General features: G+C 40.1%; 1 protein-coding gene across 2 annotated transcripts in view; it reads right to left on the bottom strand.

The window, feature by feature from the left end:
• The window catches only part of GIPC2 (GIPC PDZ domain containing family member 2), a 79458-nt gene extending 52818 nt beyond the window's left edge, over positions 1-26640 (bottom strand). The window contains exon 1 of one of the 2 annotated variants that reach the window (XM_006186985.3): positions 26220-26640. In XM_006186985.3, the coding sequence (XP_006187047.2) occupies positions 26220-26459 (240 nt within the window). In that variant the 5' untranslated portion in view covers positions 26460-26640. Of the gene's footprint in view, positions 1-525; positions 575-26219 lie in introns of those variants that run through there. The other variant, XM_032494645.1, reaches the window with a different exon arrangement.
• Between the last annotated feature and the right edge of the window lie 454 nt (positions 26641-27094).

Here is a 27094-nt window from a genome sequence, read left to right as displayed (position 1 = left end):
TACACTGGAATTTGATACAACATTGTAAAATGATTATAAATCAATAAAAAATGTTTAAAAAAAATAAGGTGCAGTATATCCTCCAACATACAACTGACTGAAACATTGTAGTAGCTAAAGAAAATAAAATACTGTCAAAAAAAAAAAAACCTATCACCCAAATGATCTCAGTGCACAGCTATCATTGTAAGTATGCGAAAGAAAGGTCTAGACACCCCAATACTCACAGACACTGCATGGTGGAATGAAAAATTAGAAAGTGAAACACCACGTTCTAAATGCTGCAAGATCATGTTCATTCATCTACTCACAATTATCTACTGGACACAGGCTTTTTGCCAGGCTCCGTGCTGCGCACTGGGTGTACAAAGATGAGTATGACCAGTGCTATACACAAGGAACTCCCAGGGTGGTAGATGCTCCACTGAGGTCCAGTGGGGCAACAGGAGCCAACTGTAATGTATTAAAAGCCATAAATATTTAAACCCAAAAGGAACTTCAAATACATATCGTGAACTTGCCTACCTCCATTCATAAGTTTCCTTCAATTCAAAGTCTAAGAAGTCTGTCTGCCCACCCCGCACCCCACCCCTGCGCTCTTGTCTGTTAAGGCTCTGCTCAAATGCGACTGCCCAGGGGGACTCACTCTTTCCACTTCACTCACGTAGCTTAAATGTAGCACCTCACTCGAGTGTCTGAGTCATCTTGCCTTGAAGCCCAATTGATATAACACATATTTGTCACCCTCACTCTTGAGACAGATGAGCTCTTAGTCATCTTTCTCCTACAATGTCTAACTCAGTGCCCTGCTCAGTTAAAAACTGAATGGCATTTACAGTGCACATTCACTTACCTCATTTATTAAAATCTATCTGTGAACGAGGCTTTATTTGCCTCATTTTGTGGATGGGAAAAGTATGACTTTATTCAATTAGCACAGCTAATAAATGCTTAATGTTAAAAGAAAGAAAAAACAAAACAAGAAGAGAAAAGAAACACTGAAGTGGTTATATAATCAATGTTCCTCTAAGAAATACTTGCTTCCAGAGGTGTACTAGTGAAAGATAAACTAGATAAGGGGGGAGGCTATACTCAGCAGTAGAGCACATGCTTAGCATACACGAGGGCCTGGGTTCAATCCCCAGTGCCTCCTCTTAAAAAAATAAATAAATAAACCTAATTACCTACCTCCCCCCAAAAAAAACTTTAAAAAATATATACTAGATAAAATGCAGTACAATATAGTACTTAAGATCGTTTTTTATACTCTCTGGTGAACAAGCTAAATCAAAAGGAGATAAACTCAAGGTACCTGACGGGAAGGGACCCACCCATGAGATACCCCTTTCTGATGTTTTTCATTGTGAAATGAAATCCTTAACAGCTTCTGGGGTATCTACATTTGCTGCCTTGCCACCACCATTACCAATTTTCATAAGACAGATGGAGTACTCATAACTATTCCACTTCCTAAAGCAGTACTACCCAACAGAAATGCAACACAAGCCACATCACTTTAAATTTTCTACTAATCACATTAACAAAAGATACAGCTGAAATTAATCTAGCTTATTCATATAACTCCATACATCTGACATATTTCGACATATGATCAATTATTTTAAAAAAATGACTGAGACTTTACTTTTTTTATTAAGTTTTTACGATCTGGTATATATTTACCCTCACATCTTATCTCACTTCAGACTAGTCACTTAAGTTGTCAGTATCTGTGTTTGGCTAGCAGCTACCATATTGGGCAGCTCTGTTCTAGAATACCGTGTCTTCATCAATTTTATACGTTGGATTTTTCCCATGTCCATATATCTACACATGTCATTTCCTTGGCCAAAAATGCCAAGGCTTAAACTCAACTTCTAAACCCAATCTCTAGCTGTCAAAAATCATCCCCATCCAAAAAAGTCTAGCTAAACCATTACGTTTCCTATTACCACCCTAAGCTAATGTTATTTCTTCATTTTCTATATACCTATTAACTTTCATACATCTCTTGCAGATCTTGCCATGTGCTGCCTTGTAACTTTTAGTAGGTAGGGATTTATCTTATTTTGTGTCTTGTCACCACGCTTTATTTATAGGAGTGATGGCTTAATGAAAGGGGAAAGCTGCTGCCCTTCAGGGCCAGATGGAGGGCCTTGAGTTGTTACTGTGGTGGACATCACTACCGACAGTATCCATGCCCCTTCCCTCTGAAGTTTTCTTTGGAAACGTCTCCTTCCCATATACTAGCTTGGGCAGGAGTGACTCCATTCTCAGTTCCATCAGGAATGAATCATGATTAGGTTTAAATCAGCTAGTGACTAATTCATAATCCAATAGAGGCCAGTGAGATCTAAGAAAGAATCTGTTGGGGTTTCTGGGGAAGTCTTCTTTTCCACAGGAGCTCCTAGAAAGTGTCTCTCTCCCCTTCTGATGTGAAATCTAACTACTGCAGCCATCACTTCAGCATTGGAAGGCTGACCCTGGGGACAAAGCTGACACCTGGAGAAAGGCAGAGCCTCTGGTTCCGGTCTCACCTAAAGATAGTCAGTCACGGACACTGGACATTGTCCACCCTTTTCCCCTCCTAACAGAATCTTCAGGTAACAGGTATCTGTACCTCCTATCTGTTTTGGAGGAAAATGATCCACCTCCTCTGTTACCAGGCATAAGACTTAAACTAGTTGAAGTGGTGATTCAGGAGTAAGCATGTGGCCCAATCTTGGCCAACAAGCTATGGGAGGAAGATGTCCAAGTAGCTTCAGGGAAATATTTTTTTTTTTATTCCTAAGAAACAAACACAGTAAAAGACAATCCCTTTCTTCCCCGAATGTTGTCTTATCTGTTTATGGTCTAGCAACTTCCACCACCATCTTACTACCGACTGAGGAAGAGATCAGTGCCAAGAAAGGCGAAGCAAAGAGTGAACGTAGGTCCTTGACGTTGGTGATTCGGTCCGGAGCCCCCTCTGCCTCTTTTATGTAAAATACATCATCTTGTTTTAGACAGTTGAAGTAATATTGTGCTACTTGCAGCTGAAAACCTGCCAGCTGAAACACAGTCTTATCCCAGAATATTTAGTTACATAAGCCAGTAAGTTCACCCACCCATTCTGGGTTGGATTTTCTGTTGCTTTTACCTAAAAGATTCCTAACTGGTAAAATCATTATCCTTTGAATCTTCATAAGTCTTCACAGTTTAAAAGTTTTCTACCTACTATCACATTTTATCCTTAAAAAAAAAAGAAAAGAAAAGAAAAGAAAACTAAGGTGTGTGGTGAATTGTGTTTCCTTTAATACACTGAGGTCTTATGCATCCCCATCCTAATGTCACATCTCATCCTCTCTTACCAAAATTTCAGGCACAAAATAGTGCCTCCCCCTTACTTCCAATTCAGCAAAATAAATAGGTATCTAATGAGGAGCTACGTCATCCTTGTAATGGTTGTTAAAAAGAAAAATAAAAGGAAAGGAAAGAGACTGAAACAATGGATTAAGAGGTAAGAGACTCAGATTGAGTGCCAATTCTGTACTCTCAGCTGAGCTTAGTCATTTGACCTCCCTGGTCTTCATGTCCATCACGGCATTAGTAAAGCTTGTTCTACATAACACAGCTGTTACAAAAGCTCAGTAAGAGACTAAACAAAAAAGTGCTTTTTAAACTGAAAAAACTCTAAACATTATTATCAGTATTATTCTTGGAATACAGGTGCTTCTTGAATATTGACAGCTTCCCAAATTGCACTACTTTTCCTGAAAATTAGATTTTGCTCCTTTTTAATGTCATAACCAGGATGAATTTCATTTTCCCCCCAAAATTACATTATCCTTCAACTTTCGTTGTTGAGGATAACTCATGGAGAGTGTTCTTACCATGCATTTATATTTCAATTGCCATTTTTCCGTTCTTATCACATGGTTATGATTATCCACACTTGAAACTCAATATGGCTAGGATGATAAGAGTCTGAACCACTGTATAGAGCCACTAATATAAATTAATATTGTTTTTACTCTGATGGCACCATTATATATTCCACAAGTGTTCTTTATGAATAGGGTTAAAAAAATCATTTATCATTAGTGCTACAAAGATATTCTGGCCTACAAGCAGGTTACAAATCTCTCCAAAAACACATCAAATTCATTTTTAAAACTCCAGGAAGTCCATTTCCAACTTTTTGTTTAATGCTTTCCTTAAACAGGAACTGAGTTGGCCCAAGATTCCACATGTTCCAAAGACCTCTGGAAGAAATTACGGGTTTGTGTGGCTGGTATTACATTATTTGCGAATGTGATTTTAAATATAAGCAACTGGAACAGTTACCTTCAGTGGCTATCTGAAAAAAATCAGTATTACTACTAAATATTTTAATGCAACTACTTTCCTACATCTCAGTCTACCAAGAACCTTATTAACTCCTTATGTTCTTCTAAAATAAGCATTATCGAAATACCAGTCAATGTCATTATAGAAAATAAAGAGAAAGTGCATAATAATAAACCTAATAATTTACTAACCATACTTTCATCAAGAGTTAATACCACATATTTATACACAAAAAAACCACTTGGCTTATGTTTCCTTTGTTAATGACTAAAGCTGTATCTAAGCTGGCATTATTTAAGTCTCAGAGACTTTTTCTCAAAAAGAGAAAAAAAGATTTTATTTTCATCTAGTTAATTGTCCTTAAAATAGCAGAAATTAAGAATAATCTGAAGCGAAGAGTAATTGTTGAGGGGAAAAGATTACCCACTTACCATTACCCTGAGAGCTTGAACAGAACAAAGTCACTCTGGCTTAAAGAAGAAACTCTGGCCTAGCCAGAGTGACGCAATTGTGTTACTCAAAATTCTTCTCAAAAGCTAAGTTCTTATCCTACATGATTCCCCGAAATATCTGGTAGCTGTGTTGTACCAGGAACTTCTAGAACTCAAACAATTCTTCAATGACATTCATAGACTTGGACACCTGCTCAGCCCTCTTAGCTCACACAGTTTGGAGACTGGCTCCTGCTTCTAGTAAAGTACTATAAATATGTAGGAACTGGAGAGAGGAAGGTCTGGAAGAATGAAAAAAAAATTAAAATTAAGATCTCAGAAACATGAATTGCTCACTTATGTGTACTGGGTACTTTCCCATACTACCTCATTTAATCCTACAAAATTTCTATGTGAGGTGTATTACTATATCCATTTTTCATAGATTAGAAAATAAAGATTTAGAGAGACAAATAGTTTGTGGTTAAGTAGTATTTGGTGCAATTGTAACTCCAACCCTGGTTGTCCAACTCCAAGCTCTTCTCCCTACCATGCTGCCTCTCTGACACATAGAGACATCCAAGTTACTGATCACTTCCTAGGGCACTAGCTCAGCTAACCCAGGTAAGTCAGGTCACGAGGGCAGGCATCACTCTGCCCTGCGCAGAGGAGAAAACCAGCGCAGACCCCTTAGGTAATTTGTCTAAGGTCACACGACAGACATGACGGTGAATGACAAAGTCAGAACTGGAATTCAGATTTTTGTGTTTTTTCTAACCCATGACACAGTAGCTATGATGTAAATATAAATTCAGCTTTAAATTTAAAACTCCTAGAAGGTAGGGACTACAAAATGTTTGCTCTATATGGAGCCAAATACTCTGTTTTTTTAATAAACTATCCACTTCCTAAAGGAGTTTAGACAGTTTATGAAAAGAAGCTATTTGAAATTGGATCTCAAAAACAAACACATTTGATGATTAATAAATATCAAAATATTAACCTATTGTTTAATTTTATTCACTGTAAGTAATTTTTAAATGATTTCTTCCAGTTAATTTTAAAACTAATTAGTTACATTCATTTCTTTGAATTATAAACACTGATATATATGATCTCATGCCTATTATTTACCCAGTATAATACATATAATAAATTTCTAAGATTTGTTTTTAAAATATACATTATTTTATAAATACAGTGCCTTTGCTTTCACCTTGTCAATGGCTACAGTCATCTAGAAAAAAGTTTCACAGTTGGGAAAAGACAAAATTGGCAACAAGACAGATATTTAGAAACCTGATACTTTCTGCTCTATTTAGACCTTCATGAGGATATTGTACAAAGCCCTGCCTCGAACTATGTAGAACTTTCTATAAATGATTCACTTCTAAATTAGCTGTACTGGGTCAACAGTGGCAAGTCTTAAATAAAAGGTGAATCATCCTTTGTCCTGTTACTTCTCTGGTACAACTACTTATTTTTTCCAGTGTTTTCAATGGGCAAAATAATGTGACAAAAATAATTTTACTCCCCCCTAAAAGAAAATCAAATCAGTTTTTAATCTACCAGATGACTTCCCAGAGTAGCCAAAAGAATATCTTCTTCTGTTAATGAAATCTAATCAAAGCAACTACATATCAAAGAAAGTCAAAATCTCAAAGCAATTCTTGAAATATACGAAAAGGTTAAAAGAATAGAGATGGGTTTTGGTTTTAGTCTTGCCTTTGTGGACGTTACACAGACAACAAACCCATGAGTAGATAAATCAAACGTGTATAGGTGTGTATATATATATATATATATATCCATCCTATTCCACAATATTCTTCCAGCCCGAGGAGCTATCTAAGCTTTAGCATAGTCTAATAATGCTGCAAGGTTACATACCAGTTTTAAAAACATCATAAATCACTGCTAGTCCCCTTGTCAGATGCTGTCTCAAATTTTCCAGGTTTCTAAACCACTTATCTTCTTAAAAGCTTCCTCTTGTTTGACATTTAAGATGGAAGAGAACCTCAAAGGGGAAGGAGAAACTGTAACAGGGAGACATTTTACATCCGAGAACACAGTAGAGTGGTTTGTGAAACATAATATTATAAATTAATTATGAGCAAAAAGATCTATGATTAAACTTTCCACTTTACCAAATAAATATACAAATATAATTTATAAGAAAATGGCCATCAGATCCCAAATGGGTCCTTAAAATTTTTTAATTTGTTGGTCAGAATGCTTATGTAGCACTGTGTTTGTATTAACCACAAAGCAGACTTAAAGCCCTTATGATGAAATGTCTGTAAAGTACGTGATATTAAAAACCTCCCAAATGAATTATGGAAAATTGGAAAGCAAGCATGGAGAGCTTCTCAAGGGTCAAAATGGAGTGACACAGGAGGGTGGTCTATTCCTTACCAATCCCAAAAACAGAAATTCTGACAGAAAGAGGTGAACATTTAAGGAAGAAAACAGGCCATGCAAGAAACTATAAACATCTTGAGAGAGTGAAAGATTGCAGTTAATTTTTATTCTAAATCAGGACACCTGAAAAAACGTTAGAACAATGACCACAGAGTGACAGGGCAAGAGGTGACAAAGGAAAACGTACTACAGGGTTCCTTAGGTGACGGGTGACAAAGGGTTGGAGCGAGGGAGTGGAGGCAAACTCAGTGACTGCCTTAGACCTTTATTCATTAGAAAGTTTGAGAAGCACAAAAGAAAAAAAAATTCACCCATGGGTAGGGCTGGTATGACACGAGTGAGGTGAGTCCCGAGTCTGGAGAGTGTGTGGGAAGATTCTTCTTGGCTCGGGTTGCTCAGTTTTGAGCCATCTCCCACCTCAGGGACAGAGAGCTCCAAGAACAAAGACCGGGAAGATGTGGAGAGGAGCTGCCAAGAATAGAATCCCGGCCCTGAATCAGAGACACGTGGTCACAGCCCGGCCGAGAGACTCTCACCTTTGCTCCCAGTTGTTTATTACCAGCCCCCGCTCCCCGCTCTCAGGCAGCAATTTCTTCCCACCCTCTGCTTGCCAACATTACTGCCATTCCCGCCTGTGAGACTCCTGGGACTGGGGCAGACAGAGCACTTAGTGCAGAGGGGAGGAGAATCCAGCAGTATCGGGAAGCTTCCCGAAGAAGCCGGCAGGCTCCCGCAGGGCTCCATCCTCAACTCCCAGGAATGTGCCACCAAGCCAGAGCCAGGACGAGGAGTACCAGAGTCCCCTGGCTCCAGGCCTAGTGCTGACACTGTGCCTTGGCTACCTGCTTCTATTTTTGTAACCACACGCTCTCCTCTCCCCACCGCCTCCCTAAATGCCTGTAATTCAAAACCTTCCTTACTACCCAGGAAACTGGCTTGTATACTGTGGGTGCTTAATGAGCAAATGTATGATAAACTTTCTCCCAGCACATTTTTTTTTCTCCTTTTCTATAGTTAGGAGCACTCCAGGTCCTAGTCTACCCCTGTTGTCCCAGAGTTAATATACTCCCTTCCACTCTGAAGTATTTGGGTTAGAAATACAAATGCATGGCCACCTATTTATAATGCTTCTTCTGTTAAACTGATCAGATGGGCATGTTTCCATTTCAGGATGGTAAGGCTAGACAGCATGGGATAAAAGGAGAAACCTGATTTGGATATTGAAGAAAGCCAGTGGCAGATGTCTTCCTCTATCCCTTAGCATCTAAGTAATCTTCCCCAGAAGCTTCTTAGAAGCAAATATCAGTGTCCACGACTGGAGCACAGTTAAGATTCCAGGAGACTTAATGAGTGTGGGAGAGTCAAAAATGAGCTCTAAATGTTCAGTGAGAGAAGGGAGTAGAATAAGAGAATTACATGCCGACAAAGTCTGTCACAGGTATGTCTAGAAAGATAACACAAAGAAATATGGGTACTACTAAAGAGTTATTTTTGACCCAAGAGAAATGTGTTGATAAACGCAATGTAGAATAATTCTGAATTGGTATTTTTTAGTATTTCTCAAGTTTAACTGAGATCTTTGACTTTGTCGACTGAAATAACTTATTAGGTTTATACTAGCCTCGATTGAAGAGCCCGTCATCAGAAGAGCCCAGAGGAGTTACTGAGATGGCTTAGTTTGAGGATCATGTATAGAGATAGGCTTTTAAATTTGCTTTCCTGATTTCCCGAGATTAGGCAAAGGGTAGGAGAATGAAAATTGTATGAGTCTAGAACAGAAAGATTACAAGGAAAAATTGAAAGAAAAAAAAAAGGTACTCAAAAATTGCCTTCAAAGCATCTTTGAGGAGAAGAGAGAAAAAGAACTCACATTTATGGAACCATTGGCCTAGATACCTAGCGTGCTATCTCATTCAACTCTCACAACACTTCTGTAAGGTAGGTATTACTTGTTACTGCTTTCCGGGTTCACTTCCCTCGTTCAGTTTGTCAGCTATCGTGTGGCATCTCCAGGCACCCAGGCCTGCCACCCTGCCCTGAGACCCACCTTCCCATCAGACCGACCTGAAACTTTGCTGTCATGCCACACTGACTCTCCGTCTGCTGCAGGACGCTACAAGCCTGGAAGCAGCCGCAGCAGCAGGTGTAGCTTTGAGATATTGCAAAAGCTTGGACTCTGGCACAGGTAACCATTCACTCTATATAATTATAATCCTGTAAGACTGATCCTAAAACTACAAGTATAAACAGGCAGTCTTCCACTGGTTTTCCCTTCTTGATGTTTTCTCGGTTTGGTTTGGTTTTGTTTTTCTCTTTACCTCCTGATTTCACAGCATAAAGTACTTAACCTCAAGAAAACTGGCATAAAGCAATGTTATCAGGATGGTGGAGTGATACTGGCCTCTAAGGAAAACTGCTTGAAATTTTGTGGGGCCTTTGCTGGTTGTTACAATGACTATGTGACACCACTGGCACCTGGGAGAAATAGGGGATGAGGTATGAATTCTCATGCTCAGAAAGGCTCAGCTCAGTGAAGAGCTGTTTGGCACTCTGCACAGGATTTTCAAATGTCCTACTAGAGATTCATGCCAGGGAAGAGGAAAATTATGTATACATAAAATTATTAAAATTAGTAAAGCCTGGACCTTACAGATAAAGTATGTTTGGTTATAAGTTTTCCTGGACTGCAATACCCACGTAAATCAAGGGAAAACTTGCTTGTGAAGAACCTTACCAAGAGTTGCTCACAACTGCAGAAAATCAGGTCACTGACAGCATTTTTTTTTAATTTAACATGAAACAGTCATGTCAGTCTGCACCTACTGTTGTTACGTTATATAATTCTATGAATATCTACAGGTATTTATCCCTTATTTCAAAAGGTAGCATATAAAGGAGTCAACAACATTCAGTTGACTATTGTCTTATTCTTACCCTTTTTAAATCCAAACCTGTTCACTGTAAGAAGGTACAAGCACTGATTGCTTCATTACATCTGAGATAGTTTTCCCAAGTATTGCACTGAAATTCTTACTTGTTTCCAATATTACTGTTAAGGAATAATTTAGATTATATGCACAGGTAGATGATATTGTTTAAAATTTTCAGGATAAGTAAACGTGGTGCCACAAAGTATTTGTTAATATAGGCGAACCTTGGGCCCCATAAGGTTAAGACCACTTGTGTAAAGGAACGAGCATGGCCTCTGGAGTCCGACAAACCTAAGATGAAAGACATCGCTTGGGACTGCATGACTTGAGTTTACTTTTGTTCTGAACTCCAGTTGCCTCATCTGTGAATGGTCGTCATTTCTGGGGGTTCTGTGAGAATTGCTATTTCAGACAAGACAGCATGGGTTAAGTGGCAATGACAGGTATTCAACAATAATCCCCTTCTCAGTGGTCAAGCCACGCTTCTCTTCCCCCACTCACCTTTACACAAAGGCAGGAAAATCAAAATAGGAAGAAGGAAATGTAAAGAATACCGAAGGAGAAGGGGAGTCACAGATCCCGGCCAGCACCTCATACCTAGCGACACCCAGAGCGCCCTGCGAGTGTCTAGTGTGAGACGGCCCAGGAGGTTCAAGTAACATTCTGGCCCTGGACCATGAAGAACACGGTGCTAATGCCAACCACACAAACACTGCTACCTTCACACAGTACATGGATACGTGAATTGTTTCAGGAATGGATGTGGAATTATTTCCTCAACCTTGTTACTGTGTATCCCTTTAAGACTACTGAAAAGTTAACACTGTAACTGAAGAACCTGTGACTTTTACAGACTGAGATGTAAATCCTGAATTTTAGCCGTATTTTCTTTTTAACTTGGAACTCTTCCTCTACTTGTGCTTTGATTACCTCAAGGGAGATTTTTATAAAATAGTAAATACACTTTCTGAATGCTGGAATTCTTGAGCTTCTTAGCCACAACTTACCAAGGGCCGGGTATGTTTCTAAAAGGCAAATATTCTACCACTGACAAGGTCTAAGGTCCCTTCTTGCCTTTCACTTATCTGTAGAAGCCACTGGACCTCCCTGGTATTAGTCAGGTCCAAATTTCAACTTCCTATTCCATATTTTAATCACCAAAACTTCAAAATACTCTGCGCACCCAAGACAGAAAGGCCTAGAGTTTCTAAGATAGTGAGAAAAACCAGTTTTTAGATCCTACTCTAGAGAAACAGTTACAATGATCCACTCTTGGCTGGCTTTTTTTTTTTTTTTAAGTCTTAGCAAGTATCTAGCCCAAAGGTATCTGTTGGTTATTTCTATCTGAATAGTTTCAAGGAACACCTTTAGATGCACTGCAACATTCACAGCATAGTTATTTACAACTGCCAAGATATGGAAGCAACCTAAGTGTCTATCAACAGATAAATGGATAAAGGAAATATGGTATACATAGATACATACAATGGAATACTACCCAGCCATAAAAAAGAATGAAATTTTGCCATTTGAAGTAACATGGATGAATCTGGAGGGTATTATGCTAAGTGAAATAAGTCAGACAGAGAACAGCAAATACTGTATGATAATCACTTTTACATGGACTCTAAAAAATAAACCTACTGAATATAAAAAAAATAGTGAATATATTAAAAAAAAAAAAAAAGACTCATGGATACAGAGAACAAACTAGTGGTTACCAGTGGGGAGAGAAAAGGTGGAGGAACAAGATAAGGGTAGAGGATTAAGAGGTATAAACTATTATGTATAAAATAAGCTATAAGGACATACTGTATAATGCAGAGAATACAGTCCATATTTTAGAATAACTGTACATGGAATATAACCTTTAAAAATTGTAAATCACTATGTTGTACACCTGAGACTTATAGTACTATACATCAGCTGTACCTTAGTTTTTTTTTTTTTACATTTTTTATTGATTTATAATCATTTTACAATGTTGTGTCAAATTCCAGTGTTCAGCACAATTTTTCAGTCATTCATGGACATATACACACTCATTGTCACATTTTTTTCTCTGTGAGTTATCATAACATTTTGTGTATATTTCCCTGTGCTATACAGTGTAATCTTGTTTATCTATTCTACAATTTTGAAATCCCAGTCTATCCCTTCCCACCCTCCACCCCCCTGGTAACCACAAGTCTGTATTCTCTGTCTGTGAGTCTATTTCTGTCCTGTATTTACGCTTTGTTTTTGTTTGTTTGTTTGTTTTTGTTTTTGTTTTTTAGATTCCACATATGAGCGATCTCATATGGTATTTTTCTTTCTCTTTCTGGCTTACTTCACTTAGAATGACATTCTCCAGGAGCATCCATGTTGCTGCAAATGGCATTATGTTGTCGGTTTTTATGGCTGAGTAGTATTCCATTGTATAAATATACCACCTCTTCTTTATCCAGTCACCTGTTGATGGACATTTAGGCTGTTTCTATGTTTTGGCTATTGTAAATAGTGCTGCTATGAACATTGGGGTGCAGGTGTCATCCTGAAGTAGATTTCCTTCTGGATACAAGCCCAGGAGTGGGATTCCTGGGTCATATGGTAAGTCTATTCCTAGTCTTTTGAGGAATCTCCACACTGTTTTCCATAGTGGCTGCACCAAACTGCATTCCCACCAGCAGTGTAGGACGGTTCCCCTTTCTCCACAGCCTCTCCAGCATTTGTCATTTGTGGATTTTTGAATGATGGCCATTCTGACTGGTGTGAGGTGATACCTCATTGTAGTTTTGATTTGCATTTCTCTGATAATTAGTGATATTGAGCATTTTTTCATGTGCTTTTTGATCATTTGTATGTCTTCCTTGGAGAATTGCTTGTTTAGGTCTTCTGCCCGTTTTTGGATTGGGTTGTTTATTTTTTTCTTATTGAGTCGTATGAGCTGTTTATATATTCTGGAGATCAAGCCTTTGTCGGTTTCACTTGCAAAAATTTTCTCCCATTCCGTAGGTTTTCTTCTTGTTTTACTTCTGATTTCCTTTGCTGTGCAGAAGCTTGTAAGTTTCATTAGGTCCCATTTGTTTATTCTTGCTTTTATTTCTTCTAGGAGAAAAATTTTTAAATGTATGTCAGATAATGTTTTGCCTATGTTTTCCTCTAGGAGGTTTATTGTATCTTGTCTTATGTTTAAGTCTTTAGTCCATTTTGAGTTGATTTTTGTATATGGTGTAAGGGAGTGTTCTAGCTTCATTGTTTTACATGCTGCTGTCCAGTTTTCCCAACACCATTTGCTGAAGAGACTGTCTTTATTCCAATGTATATTCTTGCCTCCTTTGTCAAAGATGAGTTGACCAAAAGTTTGTGGGTTCATTTCTGGGCTCTCTATTCTGTTCCATTGGTCTATATGTCTGTTTTGGTACCAATGCCATGCTGTCTTGATGACTGTAGCTCTATAGTATTGTCTGAAGTCTGGGAGAGTTATTCCTCCAGCCTCTTTCTTTCTCTTCAGTAATGCTTTGGCAATTCTAGGTCTTTGATGGTTCCATATGAATTTTATTATGATTTTTTCTAGTTCTGTGAAATATGCCCTGGGTAATTTGGTAGGGATTGCATTAAATCTGTAGATTGCCTTGGGCAGTGTGACCATTTTAACAATATTGATTCTTCCAATCCAAGAGCATGGAATATCTTCCCATTTTTTAAAGTCTTCTTTAATTTCCTTCATCAATGGTTTATAGTTTTCTGTGTATAATTCTTTCACCTCCTTGGTTAGATTTATTCCCAGATATTTTATTACTTTGGGTGCTATTTTAAAGGGGATTGTTTCTTTACTTTCTTTTTCTGTTGATTTATCGTTAGTGTAAAGAAATGCAACTGACTTTTGAACATTAATTTTGTAACCTGCTACCTTGCTGAATTCTTCAATCAGCTCTGGTAGCTTTTGTGTGGACCTTTTAGGGTTTTCTATATATAGTAACATGTCATCAGCATATAATGACACTTTTACCTCTTCTTTTCCAATTTGGATCCCTTTTATTTCTTTCTCTTGTACCTTAGTTTTTTAAACAAATGAATACCTTTGGTTACCTCAGGTGATGGAGGTTTATAATAAGGAGACACAGGAAAGCCAAAGAACCATGGGAAACCTTTTCAAAAAACAAAGACTTCTTAGAAATTATTAAAAACTGGTTCATTGACATTAAAGACACTATGAGCTCTCCTGGCATGAAGGACACTTTGGTGGCCCTCTGTAATCCTGTCAGGGCTCCAGTCACTCTGTCATTCCCTGGCTTCACGGTTTTTTCCCTTAGGTCCACTTCTTTGCTTCTGCTTCTACCAACTGTGCAGAACAGATACACAGTATGCTCATGGGGTTAAAAGAAAAGTAGAAAAGGGGGTTGTACCCACAAAGATATGCATGTACTCTCACACATAACACACACACTTACGCATTCATAAATTTTTTTTTCTGGAAGGATGGTCAAGAAAGTAGTCAAAGCAGATGCTTCTGGGGAAGAGAACTGGGGAACCATGGTTCTGGGTGACCTACTTTTTAAAAATTTATACTATCTACATATGTTATTTTTTTCAATTAAAGTTAAAATTGGTTTTAAATAACATTTGCTACAGTAGCTCCACTGTGGACTTCTGCCTCACAAAGAGTAATTTCTGCTAGCAGATTTAGTGACTGAATAAAACACAAAAGCACAGAGACCACTTTCCTTTGGTGGCCTTTGGTCAAACATTCTGGACACCTTCGTTAACTGGGAGCCAACAGGTGGAAAGGGAAAGGAGGACCTGAGAGGTGAATTAGAATTAATAACATTGAGGAGGTCAAGAGATGAGGCAGGCTGGATTAGGAAGAGATCTCATAAACTGATTTTAGCTATCCTGTTTATATCTAAAAAGTTTTGAGGCAACTACATAAGAACTTGTGTGACATCACAATCCTAAATATCTAAGCAATATATTTGATGTCAGAAGGGCAGAAAATTATATCTTAGCTTCTAAAATTTCATTTCAAGTTTATATTACTGTGCCTTACTGAATCAAATTCATGGAATTCTATTTCCCAAGATTTTTATTGAGTTCATAGCACCTCATCTGCATTTTCTATTTATCTCTGATTACCCGAAGCACTATTAGCACCTAAGTCTCAGCTTTTTATCCAGAACTTCTAACAAGAAGGAAGTAATCCCTAAATGACCATGTAAATACACCAGCATCTCTACAATTTCAAGAATCTCTATAGTCCATCCACTTATAAGGCAGAGAGAACTTTTGCTTACAAAGCAGAGAGAACTTCTGCTATGTTTTGTTTAGCGTTTTAGTAATGTAAAAACCAAAAACAAGAACAAAACAAAACAAAACAAAACCAAACAAAACCAGCCTCTGATTTGAAGTTGGGTCTCTCTGTTCTGGCTTGTTACTTTCCTGTACAGTTACACTTTTGCATTTGTGGAATCAAGATCACATGCTAGGTATATACATTGAGCAGTAAACAGACACGTGAATACTTCTGGAACTCTGTCATGATTTTCCCAACCAAGTTCTATCTCACTCTTCTTTGATCTCTGCCCACTACATCCCCATCTGCATACTTGGCATTGCTGGCATTTTTCATACTCTGCCTCGTATTACCAGCATATATATCGTTGTTTACTCATACAACTTAGTTTATTCTTACCACCATGACTCCTATACATTGTAACACCATGAAATAGGCACTTAGTAACTTTTGTATGTATTTCAATACTTTGTACATAAAGATGATACTCAAATATTTTTAACTGAGGGCACGAGCTCTGGAAGAACGTTCAAGCTAGAAAGGACTTTGGAACTCATTTAATCCAGTGGTTCCCAAATACATATCTACTGACAGGTGACAGGCCGGCTGCATAGGGACATCAGGGAAATATTAAATTACAACATTTTCAGGCCCTACTCCAATCTGTAGAGGTGGGGCCCAGAAACCTGGGTTCTATAAAAGGGTTACCAGGTGATTCTGAGATGAAACCATGTTTGGGAACCACTGGGCTAGTGCACCTATCCCAGATCACATATGAAGAAACTGAAGCCCAGTGAGATGGGAGCCTCACCCAAAGTTGGACAGTAAAGGAACAGAACAGCAGAAAGATCAATGGAGGATAGGGATGAAATGGAAACTATCTGGCAGACATCTTCAGAATTAAATAAAATGTAAGTATTAACTAAATAGAACATGTTACCATAGAGAACCATTTTATCACAGAATAAAACTGATGAATAGCTTTTTTTTAAATGTAGGCATTTTCAAATCAAAACTACAATGAGGTATCACTCACTTCACACCAGTCAGTATGACCATCATCAAAAAAGTCTACAAATAATAAACGCTGGAAAGGGTGTGGAGAAGGAACCCTCCTACAGTGTTGGTGGGAATGTAAACTGGTGCAGCCACTGTGGAGAACAGTATGGAGGTTCCTTAAAAAGCTAAAAATAGAGTTGCCATGTGATCCAGCAATTCCACTCTTGGACATATATCCACAAAAACTTCAATTTGAAAAGATTCCTACACTCCAATGTTCACAGCAGCACTATTTACAATAGCCAAGGGACGGAAACAACCTGAATGTCCACTGACAGATGACTGGATAAAGAAGTTGCAGTATAAATATGCAATGGGATATTACTCAGCCATAACAATGAAATAATGCCATGTGTAGCAACATGGATGGACCTGGAGATTGTCATTCTAAGTGAAGTAACCCAGAAAGAGAAAGAAAAATATCACATGATATCACTTATATGTGGAATCTAAAAAAATGATACAAATGAACTTATTTCAAAACAGAAATAGACTCACAGACAATAGAAACTAAATTTATGGTTACCAAAAGGGAAAGGGGAGGGGAAGGAATAAATTAGGAATTTGAGATTAACAGATACACACTACAATACATAAAATAGATAAACAACAGGGCCTACTGTATAGCACAGGAAATTATATTCAGCATCTTGTAATAACTTATAATGGAAAAGAATCTGGAAAAGAATATACGTATATAACTGAATTACTTTGTATACATGAACCCTTATAAATCAACTATACCTCAACTTAAGAAAAAATAAAAATAAAAAATAAAAGAAATCATGAGGATACAACGTACAGCGTGATGACTATAGTTAATACTGTATTGCGTATTGGAGAGTTGCTGAGAGAAGATCTTAAAAGTTCTCATCACAAGAAAAAAAATTTGTAACTATGTATGGTGATAGATGTTAACTAGATTTATTGTGATCATTTCACAATATATCAAATCATTATATTATAAACCTAAAATATGTCAGTTACCTCAAAAAAGATTACACTTAAAACAATAAAAGCAGTCAAAATGAAGTTACTCTGTTTAGAAAAGCACACTTAGTTGATAAAACTATAAAGTAAGGGATTAATTACCATAAAAGTGAGGATAGTGGTTATGCTTGGAGGGCAGGTGGGAAGGGATGTATAGAATGTTCTAGAGCAGCTGACAAGGATTATCCTTTTCAAGGGTGTGGTTACAAGAGGGTTCAACTTATTCAGCAAGTACATTTGTTTCATGTGCTTTTCTCTACTTACATTATATTTAATAAAAAATTTAATGTAGAATGAAAAGTAGAAATGTCAGTCAAAATGTTGCTAATGTCAAAACCGAGCACATGGGAGTTAACTGCATTATACTTTTCACTTTTGCATGTATTTAAAATTTCCATAATAAAAAGTTTTTTTAAAAAAAATTACTACACACCAACCAGTAGCCCCTGTCTAGAGCAGCTCTCAATCTCATGGGAGACAGTAAATCAACAATCACCAGTCTATTCAGAGTTACGGAAGCTCAGAGGAGCGGCACAGAACCAGTCCTGAGGAGGGCTGGGGACAGGCTTAGAGCAGTGACCCCCAAGTCCTGAGCATAAGTAGTTAGTCGTTAATTTAAAAAGAGGTCATTAAATTGAAGGGGTTCTAATGAACTTGGCAGCCCAAGTAAGCAAAATCAAAACCTAAGCCTGCAAATGCCTCAAAGTTAAGAAACCTAAACCTGAAGACAACCAATCACAGTCAACTAGGCTTTCCCACATAAGGCAACCACTGAAGCTACAGCCAATCAAATCGTTCCCTCGCTTGCCCTGCAAGTCTTCTCTAGGAAACACCTTGCCTCTACCTCCTGTTTGTGGAGCACTCCCAACCCTTTCTGGTTTGGCACTGCCCAAATCGATTTTTGCTCCAATAGCCTCTTAATTTTAATATGCCTCAGTTTGTCTTTTAACAGAGTTCACCAGGAAAGAATAGAGGAGAGATTCCCCAGTAAAAGGAAGAACAATGAATAAAAGTCAGAGAACCAAAACCAGCTTCATGTTCTGTACAGACCATGGAAGGCATCTGCCGTACCCTACTTCAGGAAGTCTCAGAGGACCAGTCATGCCCACTGTCCTCTCCAACGGGTCTCCTTATTCACTCTTCATCTGTCTTTGTACCACAGGACCCAACAGACTAGACCAAAGACATCCTGCCCCACCTGTCCCATGCCCCGGCTCACCAACAACAGACTCACTCTCAGGGAGTTCAAATTTGAGACAGAGAAGGGCACAGAAGTACAGAGGCAAAGGAACTGAAAGACACAGAGACCTGAGGCAATAAGCACTTTAAAGGAGTAAAGTCAAAGGATGAGAGAAGAGACTCAGGAAGGAATAGAGTTTTAAGAAGTAGGGAGAGAAAGGTGGAGATGGGAGTGGGAGGACAACTGGACCTGCTCTCGGTTCTCTAGAGTCTAAAGCTACTGCTTTCACCCGGACAGCACGAATGATGTTCCAGTTGTCCATGGAGCCTGACTGCCCAGCTGCAGTCCTGAGCCCCCTCACCTCCCTGTAGACAAACACACACATACACATTGCCAGCGTAACCCGAATGTCTCCATCTCTGGATGGGAGCAGGTGAAGGACGGCAAAGGGGCCACCAACCGCCTATGAGGCAGCAGAGGCTTGGGGAGTGGTTGGCCCCTGGACTTGATTCTAGAATTGTTCACACACCTACTTCAGGGAATTTCCAACACCCAGAGCATCAGTCCTACCCATTTCTTATCTGCCTGATAGTGATGAGGTCTATAAGGCAGCTAGTGAGATTAACCTCCCACTTCCCCAAATGAGTCTTGGTTTTTGGGTTTTTCATTTGAGTTTTTCATATAAAATTGAGGCTGATGCTCAGGAGGGATAGTAAGCACACATAATGATTGCAATATATTTAGAACTTCTCAGATGGTACTGTGCAATTCTAGAAAATTCCATTCTATTTAACTTAAACCAAACTGTATAATGGAAACACAGCAGATGAACGGTTGATTGTGTTTCAGCTTTATAAAGCACCAGTCAGGGATCATTCCTCTTCTGAAAAACACTCAAGTTATTCTTACTGACTACCAAATAAAACGCGTACAGCTTCAAGGACATTTGTAGTCACTACTATCTACTTCAGCTTCATTTCCTACTGTAACCAATCATCTACTTTTATTAAACTTTTATAGAGCAGCTAAGCCATCTAGCAGCTGTGGAAATGAGCTTATTTTAAAAAAAAAAAAAAACCTGCCAGCCCTCAGGAAGAGATAGGGAAGTAACAGTTCAACTTAGCATTCAAGTGCTATGTTAAAATCACGCAATAGTGAGTATTATACGAAATGTAGGTTGGCAGATTCACAAGGAAGGCTTCTTGGAAGAGGTGACAGTTGAAACTGGAAAGGTGAGTAGGAGCTATCAGAACAAAGAAGTGAGAACATCACGAGAAAAGGCAGAGAGGAATGGAACAGTTAAATACTCTGGAATAAAAAGGAGTCGGTAGGAGATGAGACTGGAGGAGTAGGCAGAGGGCAGGACTGAAGAAGCAGGTAGGACTTGGAGACGTTGTTTGGCTGGTGGGGGTTACTTGCTACGTGCTATGATCTGTTTGTGTCCCCAAAACTCAAATGTTGAAATCCTAGTGTTCATGGGTGGGGCTTTTGGGAGCTGCTCAAATTGTAAGGGTGGAGCCCTCGTAAACAAGATTAGTACCTTATCACAGAGGCTCCAGAGAAACCACTAGCTCCTTCCACCAAGCGAGGACACGGCAAGCAGGTGCCAGTTATGAACGAGGAAGCGAGTCCTCGGCAGCAGGCGACCGTGCTGCCACCCTGATCTCGGGCTTCCCAGCCTCCAGAATTGTGAGCAGTTGTTGTTTATCAGCTGCCCAGTTGGTGGTATTTTGTTAGGACAGCCTGAAAGAAAGAGGGCAGTAAGTAAATGGGAGCCCTGTAGGTGTTCGATCAGAGCACCAATATTAAAATGAAGGATGGGGGGATTCAGGGAAACCATATTCAGGGTGCCCCTTTAGAATCTGTATCATAATAATTCAGCAGTGACAACCACCAGTGCCCTCCAGCCAAACCCCACCAGGAATTCTCATCTCTAGTTTACTGTTCCTTCCAACAAGGGAGGCAACACACCATGGGGAAACGTGGAAAGGATCCGAGTAAGAGGGTGTTAGAGAGCACTGGGGTCGGGGTCGTGTTAGGTGATTTTAGGGCAGGTCCAGGGAAGCAGGGGTTAGCCGTCAGGCAGTGGGGGCAATTCTATGATTCAGTAGCTTAGAAAACCTATCTACAAAGTGGGGAAAGTGTCAAAGCGAAAACTGTGGTAAAGGAGCAGCAGCCATTTTTATCAGTCAAAACAGGGGGATGCCTGGTCATTTTTATGGTTTGGATCATGTTTATGTTTCTATCTGTGTTCAGACAAGATTACCGAGTAGTCTATTTCCGTCTTGAGCCATCACAGTCACAGAGTGGTCTATCTGATGCCGATGCTCTGTGAAATCCAATAGGAAACCAGCAAGTCCTGCCTGTGAGTGTCCAGCCAGCTCCCAGAAATCAGGAGCTGACTTTCTCACACTCTTTCTACTCAGTTTTGTAGGGCCTGCTTCATAATCCTCAAATCGATGGTCAAACTCACACCAAACTCCCAATTCCTTCGTTTTGTATGTGTGTTTATTGTTTTTCCTAAGGGAGCAAACATACAAGTCGGTGAGCCCCATTTTGTGCTGTTCTTCCTGGATTTCCCATTTGTGAGGCAGAAAGACACAGCTCGACTTGCCAGTGTCTGCATTGCTGGGAAGTGCTGAAGTCTGCAGCACAGTTAGTGTTCTCCAGAAGGGCCACAGAGGTACAGAATGTCGACTCTCACAAGAGCTCAGTGCTGGTGCCAGCAAGTTGAGAAAAGCAAGCAGTTTTAGTGTCTAGAAAGTTTTACAAGGCAACACCCCATACACTGCAACTCACTTGCAAAGCCTTCTGTTTGCAAACAGTGCCTCCAACATCATAATTTCTGGAATTTGTAGACATGCAAACGTTTGATGCAACTTTTACTTAGCTTCCCAGTCTCCATACTTCACCCTCTTACTACTCCCCTTTCAAGATATGAGTGATGCTCCTCACTCCTGCCCCCCTCCCCAGCCCCTCCCTCTGCCCCACAGCAAGTCTCTTTCCTGACACTACAATATAAAAAAAAATTAACACCTACATAAGATACCAATATTGTAACTGGTACTAGAGCTTTATGCCAAAGCTACAGGATTTTAAGTACTGTTTTTATGAGGGGTCTTTTATTCAACAAATATTTTTTGAGCTCCAACTATGTTTCAGATACAGTTCGAGGCCCTTAGGGGCTGCATCAGTAAACAAAATAGACAAAATCTTTGCTTTTAGTACACTGAAGAGGAAAAAGACAATAAACGAAGGAAGTTAAATCGACATAGGATGTTAGTACGCTATGAGGGAAACTAAGGGCAGAAGGGGTCAGGAGGCACTGTCATCTTCAGGGGAGGATCAGTACCCAGCCTCACCGAGGAGGTGATATGGGAGCCGATGTAAAGAAGGAAGAGCATTCTACAGGAAGAGGTTCTGGGAGAGACGACAGCCAGTGCAAAAGTCCGAATGCTCCAGACTGCAAAGAACAACCAGGAGGCCAGACTGGCCGGACAAAAGGACCAGCGACGTTAGAGAGGCAACAGGACCTATGAGCACCGCTGGGCTTTGGCCTTTGCGCCAAGTGAGAGGAGGAGCTACTGGAGAGTTTTGAGCAGAGAGATGAGACACAGAATGTATCTCATTGGAAACAGTAACTTTTGAGTTTTGCTGTAAAGGAGAAATGAGGTAATAGCAGAAGGGATGGGGACAGGCAACAAAAGAAGGTTTGTTTTGTTTTTTTTTAAGAGAAATAATAGCATGTTTTATGTTGAACATACGGCTGGGAATTAAAATCACAATTCTCACCTTTTCTGCTTCCCAAGCACACTGCTTATATGTATTGAGAGAGAAGGGGCTACATTTGCTTGATACATTTACTCAATGAACTATTTAGTATTATATCATAGATAGACTAATATGACCAAATCAAAGTTAATAATTTCTGAAATCTATAAAGAGTTTTCAGCTTCTGGACATGTAAAAATATCTAAATACAAAGTGATTTCTTAAAAAGTTCCTTCATATTCACTCTTCTTACAATCTTTCCACGTAGTAGAGAACTAAGAAAACATGTCATGACACAAACCACTTGTCAAACAATTACAGTGGCCAAACACTCAAAACGCCCCTCTAACAAATTTTACGACTACACAGCTCAAGGGTTTGGTGACCAACTTTTGTGTGGATCCTGAATATTTCAAAAGATGGCATTAAACTTTTTCTAAAAGTGTCCCAGCATTTCTGAGTTAACTGTTCTTTTAGATGAGATTTACCGTTTTTTTTTTCTTTTTACTGAATTGCTCACTTAGCTGTTTAGAATAGATGATATCACCTGTATGGGATTTTTGTATAACTGGCCATCTGTTTTCAAGGTAATGATTACAGACTGTACTGTGCACGTGACCCATAGGTTTCATTAGCTTCCTCCTTCAGGAACCATGAAATAGGCAAAATCTATAATTGTCAGTTTCACAGCAGCATTTTTTGAGGCACTAAGTATTTTTGTGGTTGAATCTGAGGCTTTCATTGGAAAGATCATTTGTTTAGAAAAAGTTTTAGGGGGTGGGCATACCTCAGTGGTAGAGCACATGCTTAGCATGCATAGGGTCCTGGGTTCAATCCCCAGTACCTCCATTAAAAAAAGAAAAGAATACAATAAAAAAGAAATTTTGCCTGGTTTGTGGGGTTGTTGCTGTTGTTGTTGTTGTTGTTTTAATGGACGTGTTGGGGATTGAACCCAGGACCTCATGCATGCTAAGCATGTGCTCTACCAGTAAGCTATACTCTTCCCCACTATCACCTGGTTTGCATTTGGAATTTGATCAGTGACCAAGAATCCCACAGTTGCTATGTAATAAACTTGGAACAAGGAAACCTCAATTCAACTCCTGGCTCTGTCCCATACCAGTTCAGTAACTCTGGGCAAGCTACTCAACTTCTCAGAGCATCACTTAGCTCAGCTGGAAAATGAAAAGAATCCTTGACTCATTGCTATGGTGAGGATAGAATGACCACCCTGTAGACTTACATGCCTCACACAGCCATGGACACATTATTGGCCCCTAGTAAATCTGCCAGGATCTGCTACACCAGATAGCAGGCCAGACCAACTCCTTCCCTTTTTTCCTTAGCAGAGAGAGTACACTTCTCCACTCAGTGCTGATTATATCCTTACAGTCACTTCTCTTCTTAGAGAAAAGATAGGACTTCTGAGATAATCATATTAAGGGGGGAAGTTTTTTGTTTTGTTCCCACTGACATTGCAAAAGTTTATGCCACTGTCCCTCTTGCTGGGGAAATGGGGTGAGAAATGAGATCTCACTAGTGTGCATCTTATTTTGATAAATTACTTATTTCAAAAGTAACTATTGAGATTCTCTCACATATACTATGATGATCAAAACTTTATCCCAGATCTGCTTAACTCTTTCTAATCCAAATTGAAAACTTGCATCAATGTTGGTTATATATATATAAACATTAATAGATATCTAGAGTCATAAAAAGATATGAACTTTGATAAGGCACATCAAAATACCTAATGTTTATTTTTCTTGAAATTTTAATGCAAGTCAGTGCATTGGAAACTGAAAATGCTGAACATGATTGTCAAGCTATTGCCCAGACACCCTGAAAAACTTGGGAAGCAATATAACAATATAACTTCATTAAACTTGGAGCCAGGAAAAAAAAAAAAAAAACCTGAGTTTAAAGCCAGGCTCTGTCACTTACTCTGTGTAATTCTGAAAACTTCCTGAACCTCAAAGCATTAGTTTCCCACCTGTGAAGCAAGGAAATTAATAATAATACTTCTCAGGGATTAAGTGAATTGAATAGTTGTGCATCTTGAGCTCAGAATAATATCACATTATGATGAGGAAGACAATGCAAAGTAACTAAATCTGGAGTCCGTGGTTACAGGAGAGACATTCAAAGTTGTTGGTTAGTATGCTAACAAGCTCACTTAGCTTAGAAACCGGAAGATCCAAATATAAGTAACAGGCCAGCTCCATTCTTGCTAGCTATGTGACCCTGGCCAAAGTCCAATCATCCTGAACCTCAGCCCCCTCAGCCCCTCATTTAACTATTAGGTATTGATAATATTAGTCACAATTCGTTAAGCACTTACCATATACCTTACAACCACCCTTCAAGGTACATGTTCTTATCTCTCTGTTTTTGTTTTTTTGTTTGTTTTGTTTTGTTGTTGTTGTTTTGGTAGGGGGGAGGTAATTAGGATTTTTTGTCTTGTTAATGAAGGTACTGGGAATTGAACCCAGGACCTCGTGCATGCTAAGCATGTGCTCTACTACTGAGCTATACCCTCCCACTTCATCTCTATTTCACAAATGGCTGACACTGAGAGAAGTTAAACCCGTTCAAGGTCACCCAGCTAGTTAAGTAGTAGAACCTGGATCCACATCCAGGATATCAGTCTCCAAATCCTGTCCTTAACTACCAGCCACCTACCTGTCCTAGAGAAGATCAAAGAACATTACTCCTGCAAGGCTGCTTTTTGAATTGAAATGCTCTATACAAACATGAACTTTTATTCTTAGTACTCTATATCAACATAAAGACTTCACAGAATGGGTTTTATTTGCCTCTCAGGTGCCTGGGAACCCTGAAAGAACAAAAGGTTAGCTTCAAGCTCTCTTTCATCTCCTCTCGGAATTTTGCCTTGACGTCAGTTTCGCTTGAGAAGAACTAATAAAGAACGTTAAAGAACAGATAGCCAAATGCCACTCTGTGCCACTGAAGGCAGCTCTCTGCACTCCCAGGAGTCCCAGGCAACAAGATCTTGTGCTTTTCCTTGAAATGTGAACAAAGCATTTTCTTGGGCTAAAATCTCACACCTGCGTTTGCAACTGCAAAAAGCAGCTTGGGTAAGTATAAATAATGTGGTCGCGTAAATGTCCACATAAACTAGTGCTTTGGAAGTCAGCCTACAAGACACTCCAGCTCCAGGCACGCATGCAATCGATCTATTAAAGCAAATTTCAGTGTCTTCTCAAGGATATGGTGTAAAATTTAGAGCTGCTTTCTCCTCTGGTCCCACGTAGCTAAATATAACTCTTAGTTATCCATCCTTGGAATAATAAGCTTCTTAGAAGTATTGAAGTGTTGCTGGGTATGACATATGAGTGGCAAAGTGAGGCTCGGTTTGGTATCACCTGGAAGGTACCCCCTCACCCCTCAATCCCAGAGATGCTCAGCGTGGCCCTCTCACCCTTGCAGAGGAAGCAGGAGAGCAAAGTCCAGATAAATGAAGGATGTTAATCTGCCGAGCCAGACCTCGACGCTGGGAAGGCGCTGACGCCGCCAACCGCGGAATCCGGGACTCGAGCCTACTCATTTGCATGAGGAAGAAGGTCGCCCCGGGGTTTCCCAGAGGCTCGGATCTCCGAGCCTGGAGAAGGCGACTTTCTCCGGTCCGGGGACTTACGTTTTCCCTCCCCAGTAAGGGCCTCTCGCTCCTCCTGGGGCGCTCTCAGCGGACCCCATCCCGCTTCCGACGTGGGGATCCGGGAAGCGAGGCTCTCAACTAGTCCCGGCCAATTTACGCCGGCGCGCCGCTTGGAGAGGCGGCGAGAGGCTGAGCCCGAGCACCTGGCGCTTACCTCGGACGGCGAGATCTCAAACACGGCCGCGATCTTGGCGTAGAGCTCCTGGACGCTGGAGAAATCCTCCACTCTGCCCGTGGCGCTGCCGTGGGCCAGCTGCGTGTGGAAGACCAGCCTGCGGGTGGGCGCCCGGGGCTCTGGGACGCTGCCGCCAGCCGCATCCTTCTGCTTGCCCTCTACCAGCCGGGAGGTCTCCTTGGTGTTCAGTTTCTTCTTTCTGCGCAGCCCCAGGGGCATCTTGCCTGGATGAGGGCGGGGACCCACCTGCACCGCTGACCGCTGCCTCTTACGCCTGGCCAGCGGACTTTGTGCTAAGGGCCTGCTGTCTAGGGGGCAGATGCAGCCGGGGCTGGGCCAATGGCAGAGACCTTTGTGCCTGGCCCCGCCTGGTCAGGGCCCCCTCCTCCCCTGGGAGGAGCCGCACCTGCCCGCCGAGCAGCCACCTGCCCTCTCTCGGATGGATCTGGAGAAGAAAAGGTAGACCCCGTGGACCACGGAATGTTGCCTACCATTCCAGTTCTACAAGGATCAAGCCACCAGCCATTGCAGCTGCCTCCCATGGTGCGCCCTGAGGGGAATTCAGAATGGAGGAAAAAAGGAAACACTGTGTGCTCTGGGGACTGGCCCTAGATAGTTAAGATGCATACCTAAGGAATAATTTCAGTGAGTTCAGACTTTTGCATCTTCCTCTAGATAGAAAAGCACTAAAATCATTGACTTGAGATACCTGTTCTTTGTGATTAGCAGTAAACTTCTGATGTTCTAATACGTGTTTTTAGCCAGATAAAACAAAAACAAACAAACAAAAACTCCCACATATCCTGGCTCCTCACTTACCTCTTTGGAGCAGTTCTTCAGAGCTGAGAGGCTGT

Source organism: Camelus ferus, chromosome 13, assembly GCF_009834535.1.
Source record: "Camelus ferus isolate YT-003-E chromosome 13, BCGSAC_Cfer_1.0, whole genome shotgun sequence".
Taxonomy (NCBI): Eukaryota; Metazoa; Chordata; class Mammalia; order Artiodactyla; family Camelidae; genus Camelus; species Camelus ferus.
Note: the sequence above shows the minus strand (reverse complement) of the source record. Positions and strands in the feature narration are given on the sequence as shown.